The sequence below is a fragment of the Mustela erminea genome, chromosome 3 (genome assembly GCF_009829155.1).
Source record: "Mustela erminea isolate mMusErm1 chromosome 3, mMusErm1.Pri, whole genome shotgun sequence".
NCBI lineage: Eukaryota > Metazoa > Chordata > Mammalia > Carnivora > Mustelidae > Mustela > Mustela erminea.
In genome coordinates this window covers 58,295,792-58,314,037 of record NC_045616.1, presented here as the reverse complement: position 1 = coordinate 58,314,037, position 18,246 = coordinate 58,295,792, and the positions used below count along the sequence as shown (strand labels likewise).

The following is an 18,246-nucleotide window of genomic DNA, read 5'->3' as shown; positions in this document are numbered from 1 at the left end:
CCCTTTCACATTATCCCCAAGAGCTATTATTGTTTACTGCATAGCAAGCTTTATGAATACAGTCAACATCAGATGAGGCAAGCAGGAACAGTCACTTTAATCAGCTTAGTCCAAAATGAAAAGTATTACACAGTCCCCCCAGATGCCCAAGACTTTTATTGCTCTTCCATCTGCACACTTTTCCTTGTGCTACTTTTGGGGCTGTAATTGTCCCAGATATTTCTACTCTTTAGTCTATGCCTCAAGTATATCCTTTGGGAGGTCTTTTTTCCCTCTGGAACTCTGATTCTGGTTTTTAAGGCTATTCACACAGAATGATGCCCCCTTCTACCAACATCATTAAGTAGTTAATATCAGATAACCTCAGGTTTCAGCCCATTTCCACTTCCTCCAAATTAAGAACACTGGATTTCCTTCCTCCCAAACTCAAGCTATCCTTCCTTTATGGTCAATTCTACATTTTCCAGTCCCTTCACAATACTACCTTATTCTTAAACGTAATTTTTCTCTTAAAAAATCTTGGGTTTTTTCCCTCCTTTTTTCTACAATTCTATTTCCTCATACCATCAACTCTCTAAAATCACATTTGTAGTACTTATAACAAAATGTTCAGTATACATCAACTAGCCAGGGACAGTCCACTGTCCTTCCTTAGGAATTAAAAAAAAAGTCTTTTTAAATTATTTAATGCAATTTTCATTTTTGCACAGAATCTTTTTGCTCTCTTGAGTTTCCTTTAATTCACAATAAATTTTATTTGTAGAAATGATTTCAGTGTAACAGATACTTAGCTTTATGATGTGTAATCAAAAGGTACAAAAAAGAAAAATATAATATCATGATATATTTTTCAATCTTATGTGCAAAAGAAGAATTTATCATTCACAGTATTCTTATGACTCCTTTTCTAGAATAAGGAATTATTACTTAATTTTTATAAATCTGAAATTTCACACATCAGGCACGCTTAAAGATAAAAAGAAAATACCTTTAATAACTTGGCATTAGTACTAGCCTCTTATCCTAAGCTTTCAACAAGACTTAAACACTCACTTGTATTTCACTATTAAAGTTACAAGCCTATTTCTCAAGAAAAAAAGAACAACCAATTTCTTAAAGTCAAAGGAAAAGAGTAGATGGTCCAAGAGCAGTGGTTAAAAAGAAAACTGATAATATAACTTAGTAAAATTATACATTTACTCACATAATCATGGAAGGCTTTTGCTTCACTTGAATGTTCACATGTTTCCCGTCTTTCTGGAGCTGCACAGTAGAGATCCCAAAATACACTAAAAAAGTAATTATGTAAACATTAAGAAAATCATATAATATCAAATAGGAGATCACAATTCCAAAAACAGAAGACATGTATTATTCTTTATATAAAATGTGTTTTCTTCTTCAGGACAAATATTTCTTTGAAAGATAAATTCAGGTAAGTTCCCTCCTGCAATAATAAGATATAATCTAGCTCTATTAGAAATGCTAAGATTTTTTCTAAAAGGATAAAATAATTTAAAAAAATTTTAAACTGTCATTCTTAATTGTCTGTTTGTATCACTTAAACACATGATTGAAATAATTATAATGCTTTTCCCAACTTTCCCATGAAGATAAAAACAATAAATAATATCCTAATTTAATCATTAAAGAATAAAGTGGCTCATTATTTTTTTCAAGATAATTTTGTTGTCCAACTACCAGGCTAGTATCCTGACCATTAAATCATTGTTCAAACAAACATATGTTCTTAAAATTTCCTTTTGTTTGCCCTTGCAATTACCAAAATAGGTTAGTAATTTTGAAAATTCAAAAAGTCCATGCTCTCTCTTTTTCCCCTTCTGTTCAAGAACAATGGGAATAAGCAAGGTGGAACCAGTTGGAAAAAAAATAATTACAGTGCTTACAAAACTTATGTCTCTGATCATCCTACCATCTATAAAATTAACAATGAGCTATAGCAAATGATTAAAAAATCAGGAAAGCAAATGTCTAGAAATACCAGCAACAAACAAAGGCAATTACACTGATGAACAGAAATCTTTTTTTATTATACATTTTTCATTCTACAAAAACTGGAAAGTAGACTAAATTAAGTAGTTAAGAGCACAGGTTTTGGAGCAGGATATATCTCAGACAAAGCCAGCCCTGCCAATTAATTACTAGCTCAAGTTGCTTAAACTCTATAAAATGAGGTTGTTGAGGGGTGCCTGGGTGGCTCTGCCTTTGGCTCAGGTCATGATCCCAGGGTCCTGGGATCGAGCCCCACTTTGGGCTCTCTGCTCAGCCGGGAGCTTGCTTCCTCCTCTCTCTCTCTCTCTCTGCCTGCCTCTCTGCCTACTTGTGATATCTGTCCAATAAATAAATAAATAACCTTTAAAAAAATAAAATAAAATAAATAAAATAAAATGAGGTTGTTGAGAAAGCTGAATTATACAACATAAACTAAGCATACTATCAGTAATATAATCAACACTGTGATTAGCTTAAAAGCTTAATACGCATATATATTGCTAGGGCAGGTCATTGTACCAAGTGCACAGGTAACGATGGTACAATAAAAACTTGGTAAGTTAAACCTGGTCTCTTTGGTCTGACCCTTAAAGGTGCAGTCTGAACCTCTCCCCACAGGAGAAAACATTCTGTAGGCCTTATAACATGACTAGTTCAGTAAAATAAGATTACATTCAAAGTGAAAAATATGAATGATTGAATATTGGCATTTAATTTCCTTTTAAGTTTCTGTAATAAGCAGGGAAAATTAAGGAAAACAATAAAGAAAAATAATTTGAGTAAACCATTTCTTTTACTAGAAGGAAATCAATTAAAAGTTGTACTTGGCCTTTCTATCTCCCTTTTTGGACTTAGGAATTACAGATATACAAAGATATAGCTAAAAGTTTTCCACCTGTGTCAAGTGTGTTATGAGTTATAGAATATTGCAATTATTCTATTTTCATGTTCTTAAGGAACTTCAAAGCTCTTAAAACCAAAATTTTATAATGGTAGTTTTAAATCGTATTAGGTTTAATCACAATATTATGTGCACTATTATAACAAACACCTCCATATCTTTTTATTTACTAATTTCTTAACAAATGTTATATGATCCTTCTTGAAAGTCATTACATTATTACTTTTAAAATGTTGTCTAACAAAGTGGACTGGAAGAAAACAATTTATTATTAGATTATGTCCTAAAAGTTATTAAATAACTATAAATAAATGATTACTTATACATATAATTAGATTAAGTATTTATCCTGGAATAGTAACATTGTTCTATTTCTATCTTTTTTTCCTTTTATGGATTTAATTGGAGGTCAAAAGTTTACAAGATAGGAGCGCCTGGGTGGCTCAGTGGGTTAAAGCCTCTGCCTTGGCTATGGTCATGATCCCAGGGTCCTGGGTTTAAGCCCTTTATGCTCCTTGCCCAGCAGGGAGACTGCCTCCCTTCCTCTCCCTCTGCCTGCCTCTCTGTCTACTTGTGATCTCTGTCTGTCAAGTAAATAAATACTTTTTTTTAAAAAGTTTACAAAATCAAGATGAGGGAAAATAAAACAATTTACTAAAGTGGGATAACTTCATATATGGTATATTTCTGACAATTCTACATCACCTACGCATGATCTCCCTGAATAAAGATAAAGAAATATACCCTTCGAAGACATTTCCCAAAGGAAGAAATACACAGTTTCACAATAATAGTTACAGACATTAATACTCCACTCTCAATACTGGATAAAACAACCAGACAGAAGATATACATGGAAACAAGGGTTAAACAACACAATAAACTAACTAGATTTAGTAGATATATGCAGAACACTATACCTAGCAACAAGTATACACCTTCTTCTCAAGTGTAATTGAGGCATTTTCCACGATAGGCCATAAGTTAGAGCAGACATTAATTAAGTCTCAGTAGAGTTGAAAAGATAGGTATCATACAAAATATCTTATCTGATCACAATGGGATGAAGTTAGAGATGAGTAACAGAAGGAAAACTAAAAAAATCCACAAATTTGTGAAATTAACACAAACTCCCAATGGATCAAAAAAGAATCACAAGGGAAATTAAAAAATACTTAGAAATGACATGAAAACACAACATACGAAAACTTCTGGGACACAGCAAAAGCAATACAGGGGGAAATTTAAAATTATAAATATAAGCTATAAATATATTTAAAAAACAAGATAGATCTTACATAAACAACCTAACTTTAAAACATAAGGAACTAGAAAAGAACAAATGAAACCCAAAGCTAGTAGAAGGAGATAGTAAAGACTAGAACAGAGATCAATGAAACAGAGAACAGGAATATTAATTCTATAAAACCAAAAGCTAGTTCTTCAAAAAGATCAATAAACTTGACACCTTTAGAGCTAGAGGAACTAAAAAGAGAGAGAGGAACAGAGAGAGAGAGAAAGAGAAGACTCAAATTATTAACGACTCCACCAAAAAAATGTTAGAACTAAATAAATGGATTCAGTAAAGTTGCTGGATATGAAATCAATATACAAAAATCAGTTGTGTTTCTATAAACTAACAATGAACTATCAAGATGAGAAATTAAGAAAACAATTCCATTTACGATTGCGTCAAAAAGATTTAGGAATAGATTTAACCATATGATTGATTATACACAAAAGAATAGAAAATCTCAGAGATATTCATACACCGAGGTTCAAAAGAGCATTAGTCACCATAGTTAAAACAGGGAAGTAATCCCAGTGTCCACTGATGGATAACACAATGTAGGACATAAGCGCAATGGAAAATTACTCAGCCTTTGAAAGGAAGGAAATTCTAACATATGCTACGACATGGGTGAACCACGAGGACATTATGCTAAGTGAAAGAAGCTAGTCTCTAAAAGAAATATACTGTATGATTCTACTTATACAAGGTACTTAAAGTAGCCAAAAATCATAAAGAAAACAGAATGGTGGTGGTTGATGGGCCGGAAGGACAGGGAATAGGATGTTATTTTTTAATGGATATAGAGTTTCAGTTTTACAAGGTAAAAAGAGTTATGGAGATGGATGGTGAGGATGGCTGTGCCACATTATGAATGTATTTAATAACACTGAAATATACACTTAAAATAGTTAAGATGGCGAATTTTATCTTTTGTGCATTTTGCCACAATTTGAAAAAACTGGGGGGGGGAGGGGGGACTTTTCCTGGCCAGGCATGTTCTAGGTTCCATTTTACAGTGACTAAAACAATTCTTTTCTGTGTATTCATAATCTCTATTCCATCACTTCAAAGACCATAGAGCTCAGGTGGCCACCAGAAAGCTATGAGATACTACTAATAAAGAATAGTCACATAAAAATAAGGCAAATTGTCAAATTAAAAAACCCAAATCATTAGGAAAGTTTCATAATTGAGTCAAAAATAATCTTAAGTATATTATGGAATTGAAAGTATAAAAATTTAAAAATTAAATAAAATTTATTTTAGTGCCATGATATTCATGTTGAAGACATTTCATCTATTTTATAAGTATTTGTATGTTTTTACCTAAGATGTGATTACAGGTGGGAAAGATATTTCAAAAGTTTATCTTTTCTAGAAACCCAACCCATGTTTTGTACTAGTTATTTGACTCATACAGTATATTGGGACTGCTACAATACCATCCGAATATTTGAAAAAAAAAAAAAAGTTATAGCATAACAACAGGAACAAACCTGCACTGTGACTAAAACGTGAGTTCACATTCGGCAATTAATCCATGCTTGGCTTCGTTGGACAGAAGACAAATCACTTAGCTAATTTAGAAAATAACAAGGTTAAAGACCTCTATAAACCCTTGATAAATCAGAATTTTAAACTATGGTTTTCTTCTACTAATATTTCAAGTATATATTAATGCATAATCTATGCAATAAGCCACATCACATCCTGCACAAGAGAAAATATATATATATGATCCATGCCATGTATGTGACTGTGGATCCAAAACTAGAGATGAGTTGAATTCAAAATTTCAACTCAATTTCCTAAAGCACCTAAATACAACTCTATGTAGAAGTTACATCTCATATATTATTAAGACTTTATAAATATCCTGGGTAAATGCTTATGGCTGATACTATGATGACATGACATTTATCATATGAAAATGTGGACTATGTCTTAGAAGAGAAATTAGGCTTTTTAATAAGTAGGTAAGATTCATAGCAATACTTGATTTATTTTTAGCTAGACGAATTTCATTTGATTTCTTTTTTTTTTTTTAAAGATTTTATTTATTAATTTGACAGAGAGAAATCACAAGTAGACGGAGAGGCAGCCAGAGAGAGAAAGATAGGGAAGCAGGCTCCCTGCTGAGCAGAGAGCCCGATGCAGGGCTCGATCCCAGGACCCTGAACTGAAGGCAGAGGCCCAACCCACTGAGCCACCCAAAGCGCCCCAAAATCTTTGTTCTTGCACTATTTATTATTATTAAAATTTCCCCCACATAAATCAAAGGAAAATACAAGATTTCCAAGTTGAGGATTCTCATCCAAACACTGTTTTTCTTCCATTCTGAGGATGTGAGTGAAAATGATTTCATTGGCTGTTAATATCTCTAAGAGAATAATGAAGGCAAAATGATTGTCAGAGAAGTCTGCAAGGGTGAATAAACACTCCAGAGGTGTCCCGAAGATAGGATGCTAACATAATATAACCTTATTATTATAATAATAACCTTAATTCACTGGCCACATTCGGGACAACCTGAAAATAAAAATTTAAAAAAGAAGAAAAAAAACCACACAGGAGACAGGCCACATTACTATAACTTCAAATCGTTAATAGCTAAGGAAGTTAATTCTCTTTGGCCCAAAAAAATATTTTCAATTAATCTTATTCATAATCTATACTGATGAAAATTATCTATTCATAAACTAAGGAGGATTTTACGTAAAATGTGTATGTACCTTAAAACTTCCAAATACATGTTCTTGTGTTATTCCTTAACATTACTTAATAACTTATAAAATGTAAGCATTACATTTTGTCCAACTATCATAAAATTCTCATAATACTCTTGGATTCATGATGAATTCATATTTTAAAGTATCATTAAAATAGCTTATGTGCTAAATTCAAGCATCATATACTAAGCATCATACATTCAACATTTAATCCTCCCATTATTATGCCTATTTTGTTGAGGAGGGAGCTAAAGCTTAAAGAGGTTAAATAATTTACCTAGGGGACACAATTGGTTAGCAGCAGAGCTGAGCTTGAACTTTTATTTCTTACATTATTTTACCTCTATTGTGAGTATGGTATTAAGAGTTCTCATTTCAAGATGGCTCATGCTGATTACGGGCAAGTTTATGCAGCTCTGGCAGTCCAAGCAGCATCAGCCGTTATAAAGGTAGTAGATACCTGTCCTAGATAAGACAGCAAACACTTTGTTATCCTACCTTTGACCCTCATACTCCAACTCATTTCCTGAGTATCCTATGGCAACCAGCCCCTCACCCCACATGCAGCTGCCCGTAATGCATGGATGCCTCAATATAGACCAGACTCAGAAGAGACAACTCTTCTGAGTCCCATTTATATCTACTGTCTAGAATTAGCCACTCAGGATGTTCAAAAGGGAACTGTAATTAATGTCTTATTAATAGTGGGCCACTAAATTCTGCTCTGTATTGAACAAATATCATCTGTTACTGAGATGAGCACTGGTTACAATTCACAAAATTTCAATTCTAATTCTAAATCTGACCTTGAGAAAATAGTTTGTTTTTCTTTTTTTCATTAGTTTCTTTGTGTAAAAACAGAGAATATGGGGCGCCCGGGTGGCTCAGTCATTGGGCATCTGCCTTTGGCTCAGGTCATGATCCCGGGGTCCTGGGTCCTGGGACTGAGCCCCACTTTGGGCTCCCAGCTCAGCGGGAAACCTGCTTGTCCTTCTCCCATTCCCCTTGCTTGTGTTCCCCCTCTCGCTGTCTCTCTTTGTCAAATAAGTAAACAAATAAAACTTTTAAAAAAAGAGAATACATTATATATTTTACAAACTTCTGTAGATAAAAGAGATGGTATGCGCAAAAGTACTTTTAAAAGAATAAAGATATTCTAAAATATTCTCATAACTAGTATGACGAGAAAAAAAAAGCTTTTCTATTAAGAGTAAAATTTGCCCAGTTTCCTTTCTAATCCTTCATATTCAGTGGAAAATTCCATAATTATTTACAATGTCTGCTCATCACCAAATTTTTCTTTTTTCATTCTTTTCCTACTCTCCCAGACACATTTTGACTTTTCTTTATAACTTAACCACCTCTGTTCTTTGCTTTCTCTCCTGCTAACACTTTTTATTGCCTTCTCACCAAGATTATACTCCCATTTTAGTTGTCATCTGCATTGTCTTATCTTGCTGTTTAACTTTTTTAAAAGTTTTTATTTCAATTCCAGCTAGTTAGTATGATAATTAGTTTCACATTAGTTTCAGGTAGAATATTAGTTTAATATTAGTGTAATATTAGTTTATTAATGTAATATTAGTTTCAGGTATACAATATAGTCATTCGACAACTCCATATATCACCCAGTGCTCATCACAAGTGCACTCCTTAATCCCTGTCACCTATTCTACCCATCCCCTAGCCTATTTTAACTCAATTCAAATAAATGCCTATTATAGGCAAGACATACAAGATGAGTAAGAAACAGTCTGACGATGATTATATCATTCTAGTGAGCCAATTGACTAATTCAATGCTATTATTTTCACATGGGTATTTGGTTATTCTTAGCTATACCTCATGTCATTCATTAGACTCTAAAATCAGAGTACTAGCGTACTGTAATATCTGACTTCCCGTTCCCAGTGAAAGAAACTGAATTCTCATGATAATCTTAGTTATTAGTTTATTTTTTCTGCTGCATCATATATACTTAATTTCAGGATATAAATACATGGGCCCAAAGTAATTTCAAAAGGTGTTTTACATATAAAATTAAGAAAGAATAAAGCATAATTTCTGCCATTAAAAAATGAAATAGGAAGATTTTAAAAGTGTCTATTTTTAAGTTACCCAAATTGAAAAGGACATTAATTTCAGGAGAACGAAGTTTCCTGGCATTTCTGTTTCTGAAATTACAGAAGTTTTGGGAACTTTCATTAAAGAAAACAAAGAGGAAATACATTTTCAAAGGGGATTTGATCTGGGTAAAGGTAACGAACACAGGAGGCATAGGAAATACTATATGGCACTAGGCTGGGTGTAAACTGGGAAAGAAAAAAAGAAGTGATAAAGGAAATTACATTAAAAACAAGGAAAAACTTGCAGAAAATAAAATCACACACTTCCTTCCATCTATAAATTGCCCTTTCCTCTCCAAGGCTTCCACCTCTCGATTTCCCTGAATTTCTTTTTTTTTCTGCACTTCTCTGCATGTTTCTCTTTCATATACCTTCAACCTCCCTATTCTTTTCATCTCAATCTATATACATGCTCAAATTTATTCTATTTTAAAAAGAAAAATGTGGGGCACCTGGATAGCTCAGTCGGTTAAGCGTCTGCCTTCAACTCAGGTCATGATCCCAGGGTCCTGAAGTTAGGCCTTCAGCCCTGCATCATTTGCGGGGGTGGGGGTGTGTGTGTGGGGGGGGGGTCCTTTCCCAGCAGGGAGTCTGCTTCTCCTCTGCTCCTCCACCACCCACTCATGCTCTCTCTCTCTCTCTCACTCAAATAAAATCTTAAAAAAAAAATTTTTTTTTTTTGTTAATCCTGAAACTACTCCATGTGGCACCACACACTTCAGCTATTCTCAGTAACCCTTGAGGTGGAAAAATGAATTAAAGCAGCCTTCTGAACCTCACTTTCACCCCCTTCCCAATTCAGGAAAATCTCTGGGTCCTTTTACATACACCTGCTGCAGAATTTAATCTCTGCATTAAATATCCTACTTGGTTCCCATACATTATTCTCTCCTGATTACTCTTCTTTCTCTCCAATTAGTCTCCTTTGAGGCTGCTCTTCATCTACCCAGGCTTAAATGTTGACTTTCCTCAGGATTCCAACCCCAGGTCCTGCTCTTACTTGTTACATTAGGCAGTTGAATCTGTAAATATTCTTCACCAATAGTATGGTCTGTGCTCATAATTTCCAAACCACTGTAGACCTGTCTCAGATGTATAGACCCATATCTCTGACCTTGTATTAGGGCAACTCTATCTGAATGTCACTTAGGCATCTCAAAATTAAACCTGTCCAAGACAAATTGTGACCTTTTCTCCAAAGTTTGTTGCTCTTTCTATATTTCCTCTTTCAGTCAATGACATCACTACTCACCTCAAATCTAAAATCTGGGAAACTTCTCCTTCACATTCCAACTATTCTACTTACTGTTTGCTATCACCTCTCAACTGGACAATTACAGTTAACTTATAAGTAGACTCTATCTCTGTTCTCAGCCTTCTTCAATCCATCCCTATGTTGATGTCAAGTAAATGCCTAAAAGCACAAATCTAATCATGTCATGTAGTGTTTAAAATCTTTGTGCTTTCATCTAAAACCCTTGATGTACTTCAGGACTTCATAATTTAGCCCCAGCCGTTGTCTTTATCCTTATAGTCTATCACTTCAAGTACTATACCTACAATTCACCTGATCTAAACTACCAGTCACTTCTTGGATTCATGATCATTCCTTTTGAGACTTCATACTAATTATTCCTTGCCCAAAATATCCTTCGTTCACTCAGCTTCCAGCCCTGCTCAGACTCACTTTTTCTATAAAGCCTGTCCTAAATCTCACAAGCTGAAAGAAGCATTCCTCCTGAATTGCTATTAAAACTAGTATATAACTCAGTTATAATACTATTAACTGTCTATCTTTCCTGTACTTATCCCCTTGAGGGAAGCATAGTTTTGCACTTTGTAAATATTTGATGAAGAACCTTAAACAATAGGACAACTCGATTTTCAAATACTCTAAAAAAAAAAAAAAAAGTGAAAAGAAGTCTCAGAATTGCAACTTGTCCATCCAAAAGGGACCCTGCATTTGACCAAATGAGCAAGCACTAAGTTCTAGAAGACTATACATTATCCTATTCAGCTGGAGCTTACTAACAGCATTAACAGCTTCCCAGGTTTAAAAAAAGAAAGAAAGAAAGAAAGAGTAACCATTATCATAATCCTGAATCCCTAACCTAGGGCACATATGATAAAGCAAAACTCTAAAGAGTTAAGGATTAAAAAGGTCAGGCATCTTGTATTGTCAAGACGTCCATTTTTCCCAACTTGATCTAAAGATTCAAAGCAATCTTACTCAAAATCCCAACAAATTATTTTGTGGATAGCAAAACTCATTCTAAAATTTAAATGGAGAAAGTAAAGACCCAGAATAGTCAACACAATATTAAAGAAGAACAAAATTGGAGGGCTGATACTATCCAACTTTAAGACTTACTATAGAGGAAACAGTCAACAAAACAAAGAGTCAACCCATGGAATGGGAGAAGATATTCACAAATGACACTACAGAGAAAGGGCTGATATCCAAGGTCTATAAAGAACTCCTCAAACTCAACATCCAAAAAACAGATAATCATGTCAAAAAATGGGCAGAAGACATGAACAGACACTTCTCCAATGAAGACAAACAAATGGCAAGCAACACATGAAAAAATGTTCATCATCATTAGCCATCAGGGAAATTCAAATCAAAACCACATTGAGATACCACCTTATACCAGTTAGAACGGCAAAGATTAACAAGATAGGAAACAACAAATGTTGGAGAGAATGTGGAGAAAGGGAACCCTCTTACACTGTTGGTGGAAATGCAAGTTGGTGCAGCCACTTTGGAAAACAGTGTGGAGATTCCTCAAAAAATTAAGAGTAGAGCTACCCTATGACCCTGCAATTGCACTACTGGGTATTTACCCCAAAGATACAGATATAGTGAAAAGAAGGGCCATATGTACCCCAGTGTTCATAGTAGCAGTGTTCACAATAGCCAAACCGTGAAAAGAGCCAAGATGCCCTTCAATAGACAAATGAATAAGGAAGATACAGTCCATATATACAATGGAATATTACTCAGCCATCAGAAAGGATGAATACCCAACTTTTGTATCAACATGGATGGGTCTGGAGGAGATCACAATGAATGAAATAAGTCAAATAGAGAAAGTCATACAGTTTCACTTACTTGAGGAACATAAGAAATAACATGGAGGATATTAGGAGAAGGAAAGGAAAAGTGAATGGGAGGAAATCAGAGGGGCAGACAAACCATGAGAGACTGTGGTCTCTGAGAAACAAACTGAGGGTTTTAGAGGGGAGGGGGAAGGAGGAATGGGTGAGCCTGGTGGTGGGTATTAAGGACGCAAGTGTGCATGGAACACTGGGTGTGGTGCATAAACAGGGAACCTTGGAACACTGGGGAAAAAAGAACTACACACACACACACACACACACACACACACACAAAGACTATTCTTTTTCGATTAAAAAAAAAGACTATAAAACAATAGTAATCAAGACTGTGTGGTATTGGTGAAAAAATAGTGCAAGAGTGGAACAGAATAGAGAGCCAGAAAAAAATCTACATATTTAGTCAACTGAACTTTGACAAAGGAGCAAAGGAAATGCAATAGAGCAAAGATAATCTCCTCCACAAAAGGTACCAGAACAACTAGATATCCACATGCAAAACCATGAATCTAGACAAAGACCTTATATTCACCACAAAAATTAAAACACATAGATGTTCATAACAGCTTTGTTCATAACTGCCAAAATTTGGAAACAACCAAAATGTCCTTCAGTAGGTGAACATATAAATAAACCATGAATGTAATGGAATGTAATTCAATACTAAAAAGAAATGAGCTGTCAAGTCATGGAAAGACATGGAGAAACTTTAAGTGCATATTTTTAAGTGAAAGAAGCCAATATGAAAAGACTACTTACTGTATGATTCCAACTAAATGATTCTGGAAAAGAAAAAACTATGGAGACAGTAGAAGGATCAGTGGTTGCCAGGGGTGGAGCATAAGAGTGGGACAGATGAAAAGGCAGAGCACAGAGCATTTTTAGGGCAGTGAAAATACTCTGTATGATGGACCATATCATTATACATTTGTTCAAAACCACAGAATGTACAACACCAAGAATGAACTGTTATTTAAACTATGGATTTTGGATAATTATGAATGTGTCAATGTAAGTTCATCAACTATAACAAATGTACCACTCTAATGGGGAATGTTATTATGGAGGAGGTTAGGCCTATTTGGGGCCAGAAGGTATACTTCTGTACCTTCCCTATAACTGTGTTGTGAATCTACTAAAAACTGCTCTTAAAAAAAATTCTAATAAAAAAAGAAAGAAAGAAAAATCAAAGGGACCTCTGAAACAGTTAACATCAACAAAAAAAGGTCAAAAGCATCCAGTGGATTTAAGGCTCACAGTCATGGCTGTCTATACACAATGAAAGCTTGGGATCTGGGCAGTTTTCTGTAGGAGAGGATCCATAGCTTTTCATAGGTTCTCAGAGGATCCCATAATCTCAAAATCATTAAGAACCACTTATTTACACAGATGAAGTAGGCTCCTCAAAGGGTTTGTTGGTAGTTTCAGGGGAGAAATTTTAAAAACACTGAGAATATTGTACCCATATTTTGCATGTGCTACACTTAAATTGAATAGACTGTAAAATACGTATGTGCCCATTGTTTATCATATCTTTGATATCTCCAACTACATACAAATTAAAATTAGTTAAAACATCAAAGCCACAGAAGAAGAGTTTCCTTGAATCTTAGAGCCATAGAAAAAGGAAGAGCAAATGACATTTAAGACCTATATCTTCCGATAGTTAAGACCGAAAAAGCTAAAGTATTCTGTGAGGTATTATCAACTATCAATAGTATGAAAATACGTTAAATTCACAAGAAATGGAGCGAAAGAGAAACAGGCACAAGAAATAAAATTAAATCTTTAATGGAAAATTTTCAAAATCTTCACTTTGTTAGTTCACTAATCCAATAGGGACAGACTCCTAAATTGGTTTCTTACACTACTTTTAGACCTAAGTGGAAACATACAAAATATAAGGTGTACACAGGTGAGAAGACTCAATTACATTTGGCAAACAGCTGAATTTTTATAGTAGAGATCTAGATATCATAAATACATACTATATAAAATGAGAAATTGACTTTTATGATATGCATTATAACAGCTTAGTCTTAAACCCCAGGAAAACAACTCAATGATAGTGCTTAACTGCAATAAACCGTTGTTCCAAATACAGGAACAGCTCTGAGCCAAAGGACTGCACCTGTTCCTGCCATACATATGTGAGACAAACAAGGGAAACCCACAACCACAACTGATCAAGTGCGGTTCCATTCACCACAGAACCTCTAGTAAGGCATGTTTTCAGGAGAGAGGTTAAAAAGATGATGGCATTAAATAACGTGCCAAGGAAACCATGTGCTTGGCACAAGAAGAGAGCTTCTGTTTTTCTCTTTTAATTAAGATGCTGAGAGATGAATATAAAAGCCACTGAGCAGGAAATGTTTCTAAATTGAAGAACTGTAAACAAACAGCGTAGCTTGTCCATGTGGACACCTGAATTGCACTGTATTTGCAGAAAAGTCACAGGCCTGGACATTCTGGTATTCGAGTGAAATGTATAAGTTCTGCTATCAACTGGCCTTTAGTAGTCTGATGGTCTCTTTAGTGTTCCTACATAGCTCTATCCCTGAATCTACAATGAACTCTTTCAGTTTTTCTTCTGGACTATTCTTCACTGTCCTAAAAATTCACCACTGCCTCTACCTTCCGTATCCTCAGGTATAGTTGAGATCATGAGGGTCTAAAAGCCAGGAAGAATGACCTCACCAGAAACAAACATGCTAGCAGCTTATCTTGGATGTCTGGCTTCCAGAAATGTGAGAAAAGAAAGTTAGGTTGTTGAAGTCATGTAGTCTATGGTATTTTATTATGGCAGCCTAAGCTGACTAACAGAACCATACTTGGAGTAGGAGATTCCATATACCAAACCCAGTTCCAGCTTCACCCAATAGTACTATCTTTAAGTTAAAGAAGACTAAAGCTGGTTTTGAGCTTTTTTTAAAGTGTTACCTCTCATAAAATAATTATAGAAAACAAAAATAAGTAAATAAAAAAGAAGCATGAAATTATTAACAGGTATAGTGCAGGCCTACTGAAATACATCATCGATCTAATAAAAATGGAATAAAAGATACTTACCACCACCAAGAATGTAAGAATCCTGGTGGTTCCCCCAATGTGATGTTTTTTTCCCATCTTATCTAAAATGAATAAAAGAGATATTAAATACTGTCCTAATAATACCTTTTTCCACAAATATTACAAACCAATATTTTCCCATTTAAAATACTAAGGTAATATATAAGATTTTAATCATTTTCATATTACCATTTATTCAAGTTTTATAAGTACTCATTTTACATAGTAATTTATTGATTGGCTAGTTTGAGAAGATGTCACCATTACTTTCCTGAATTTGCCTCCCACTGTGCCAGGACTTTTAGGAGAGACTTCTGGAACCTAAGGAATTTCAGGACCTTAAGGCACATCAAAATCACCATTATTAACATCACTACGAAAATCAATTATTACTACTAACCAAGGAATTTGCAAATGACTGGAATTAATATGTGCAGACTCCAAATTACACCTTAAGGATCGAGTTTTTAAATAAATTCCTGATTTGAGGGGATGGAGAGAAAGAAGGCATGTGTCTTCCATAAAGTAAGAGTTTCAAAAAAGCGCCTGGGTAGCACAGTCAGTTGTGCGTCCGACTCACTGAGGTCAGGACATGATCTCAGGGCCATGAGACTGAGCTCCAACCTCAGCAGAAAGTCTGCTTAGGACTCTCTCTTCATTTCCCTCTGCCCCTTCCCACTCCTCCTCCCACACTCGCACTCTCTCTCTCTCTCTCTCTAATAGATCAATCCTTTAAAAATTTTTAAAAAAGAGTTCAACAGGATGGAAATATTAACTTTACAAATGTTTGTATTTAGATATATATTTACATATATATTCATGTATATTTATATATATTATATTTATATTTCAGATGAGTTGGAGTTCACTATAAAAAATTGAAAACAAGGTCAATATCTCTAAAAAATTGAAACTTCTGACTAAATACTCTACAAATTAAATTTAGAAGTTGGAAAGCTGGGTAGGTATTTATACAGTGTCTTTTCTAAGCACTGATAGCAGTAAACACAAAAGATAAAAATTTTTGCATTCAAGAAGATGATACTTTAGTACAGAAGACATATCATAAACAAAAAAAAGCAAAATATAAAAAGGAGAGGGAGAGAAATTATTTTTATATTAGAAGTAGAAAGTGACAAATGCTAAGGAGAAAAACAAAGCAAGGAAGGAGGACAATGAAAATGGAAAACAGTAAGAAGTAAGCTATAATTTCAATTAAGGTGATCCAGAAAGCCCTCAAAACCAATCTTTAGGCAGGGGCGCCTGGCTGGCTCAGTCAGAAGAGCATGCAGCTCTTGACCTCAGGGTCCTGAGTTCGAGCCCCATGGTGGATATAGAGATTGCTTAAATAATTAAATAAATGAATAAATAAGAACTTGAAAACAACAACAACAACAATCTTTATGTGTAAGTATGATTTCGTTTTTAGTTTAAATAATTAGGGATGCTTGAGTGGTACAATCAGTTAAAAGTCCAACTCCTGATTTCAGCTCAGGACATGAGCTCAGGATCATGAGATCAAGCCCTGGGTAGGGCTCTGCACTAGGCATGGAGCCTGCTTAAGATTCTCTCTCCCTCTTTTTCTGCCCCTCCCCCAACGGGCACATGTGCATTCGTATTCTCTCTAAAAATAATTAATTAAAAATTATTTAACAGGGACGCCTGGGTGGCTCAGTTGGTTGAGCAGCTGCCTTCGGCTCGGGTCATGGTCCCGGCGTCCTGGAATCGAGTCCCACATCGGGCTCCTTGCTCGGCAGGGAGCCTGCTTCTCCCTCTGCCTCTGCCTGCCATTCTGTCTGCCTGTGCTCGCTCCCTCTCTCTCTCTGATAAATAAATAAAATCTTTAAAAAAAAAAATTATTTAACAATTCCAGTCAGCAAAATATGCCCTTAGGCCCTTAACATATCTAGGAAGTAAACAACCACATAATTATAAATTAAAAAAAAAAAAATTAAGGAATCCTTTCTATCACCTACTGTGGAAGAACCTAGAAATTCTTGTCCCAAAAGGATTAAAATAAATAAATAAAAGTTTTAGGATAGGACTTGAGAAGGTAGCCCAAAATGTTAAAAAAAAAAAAAAAGAAAAGAAAGAAAAGGGGTAACTCTCTAAGGTAAAGATAGGAAACTAAAATCACCAGAATCATCATTTTTTAAGAGTTCTTAAACATAGAAAATGTAAATCAATGGGAACTTTAATTTGCTCTCAAAAAACAAAATTTTCTGAAAGTGAGGAAATTATATATGTGATAGCCATTTTTTGAAAGAGCTAAAGAAGAAATCCTAGAGATTAATGAACTTGAATTCATAGACTAAGTATCAACAATGAACCAAAACATGTTATATTATATAAATAAAAGCCAGATCCTAACTTGAATACTCCTAAGAGTAATACAAATAATTTTTTTATCTATGCTATCTTCTATCTGAATTTCTGTTAATTATTATTGTTACCTTCTTGGTTCATGAAAAAATAAGAAATGGTAGTACTTCATGAGTCTGAGGATAAATGAAACTCTGATGTCCTGTTAAATTTATAACTTAGTCAAAAACCTATTTCTAATCTTTCCATCTTTTCTTCTACCATTTGTTCACTAGTTGGTGTCTTCTTGAAATGGCATAATAATGAACCTTACAGAGATGTCCCAGACACATAAGTATTTCTAATCCCCGGAATCATCCTAATTATATAAACAGCAAGTTTTTCAAGGGAGCATTCCTACATTTAATCTCAGTTTATCCTAACTTGACAGATTATGACTACAAAATAAAGCAGACAGAACAATGCTCAATCAAAAGGAGACTGTGAAATGACTTGGGTTACAGTTAAAGTGGCATGACCAGGTCTCACTGCTGAACCGTGCTGGAGGAGGGATCTACGCAGTCTAATGTGAGTCCTCCTGTGTTATGGCTGGTGCTCAGCAGTTCCATCCTGCACTTTCACAAGCAAAAGTAATCGAGGAAAGTACCTACAGTTTACACTCAATATGGACTT

General features: G+C 34.7%; 1 protein-coding gene across 4 annotated transcripts in view; it reads right to left on the bottom strand.

Annotated features, from left to right (window-relative positions):
• SSBP2 (single stranded DNA binding protein 2) overlaps positions 1 to 18,246 on the bottom strand; it is a 294,970-nt gene that overhangs the window by 189,667 nt on the left and 87,057 nt on the right. For all 4 annotated transcript variants that reach the window (XM_032334848.1, XM_032334849.1, XM_032334850.1 and 1 more), the window contains exons 3-4: positions 15,253 to 15,314; positions 1,205 to 1,289 (exon numbers count right to left, since the gene is read on the bottom strand). In XM_032334848.1, coding sequence (XP_032190739.1) covers positions 1,205 to 1,289; positions 15,253 to 15,314 — 147 coding nt within the window. The remainder of the gene's footprint in view (positions 1 to 1,204; positions 1,290 to 15,252; positions 15,315 to 18,246) is intronic.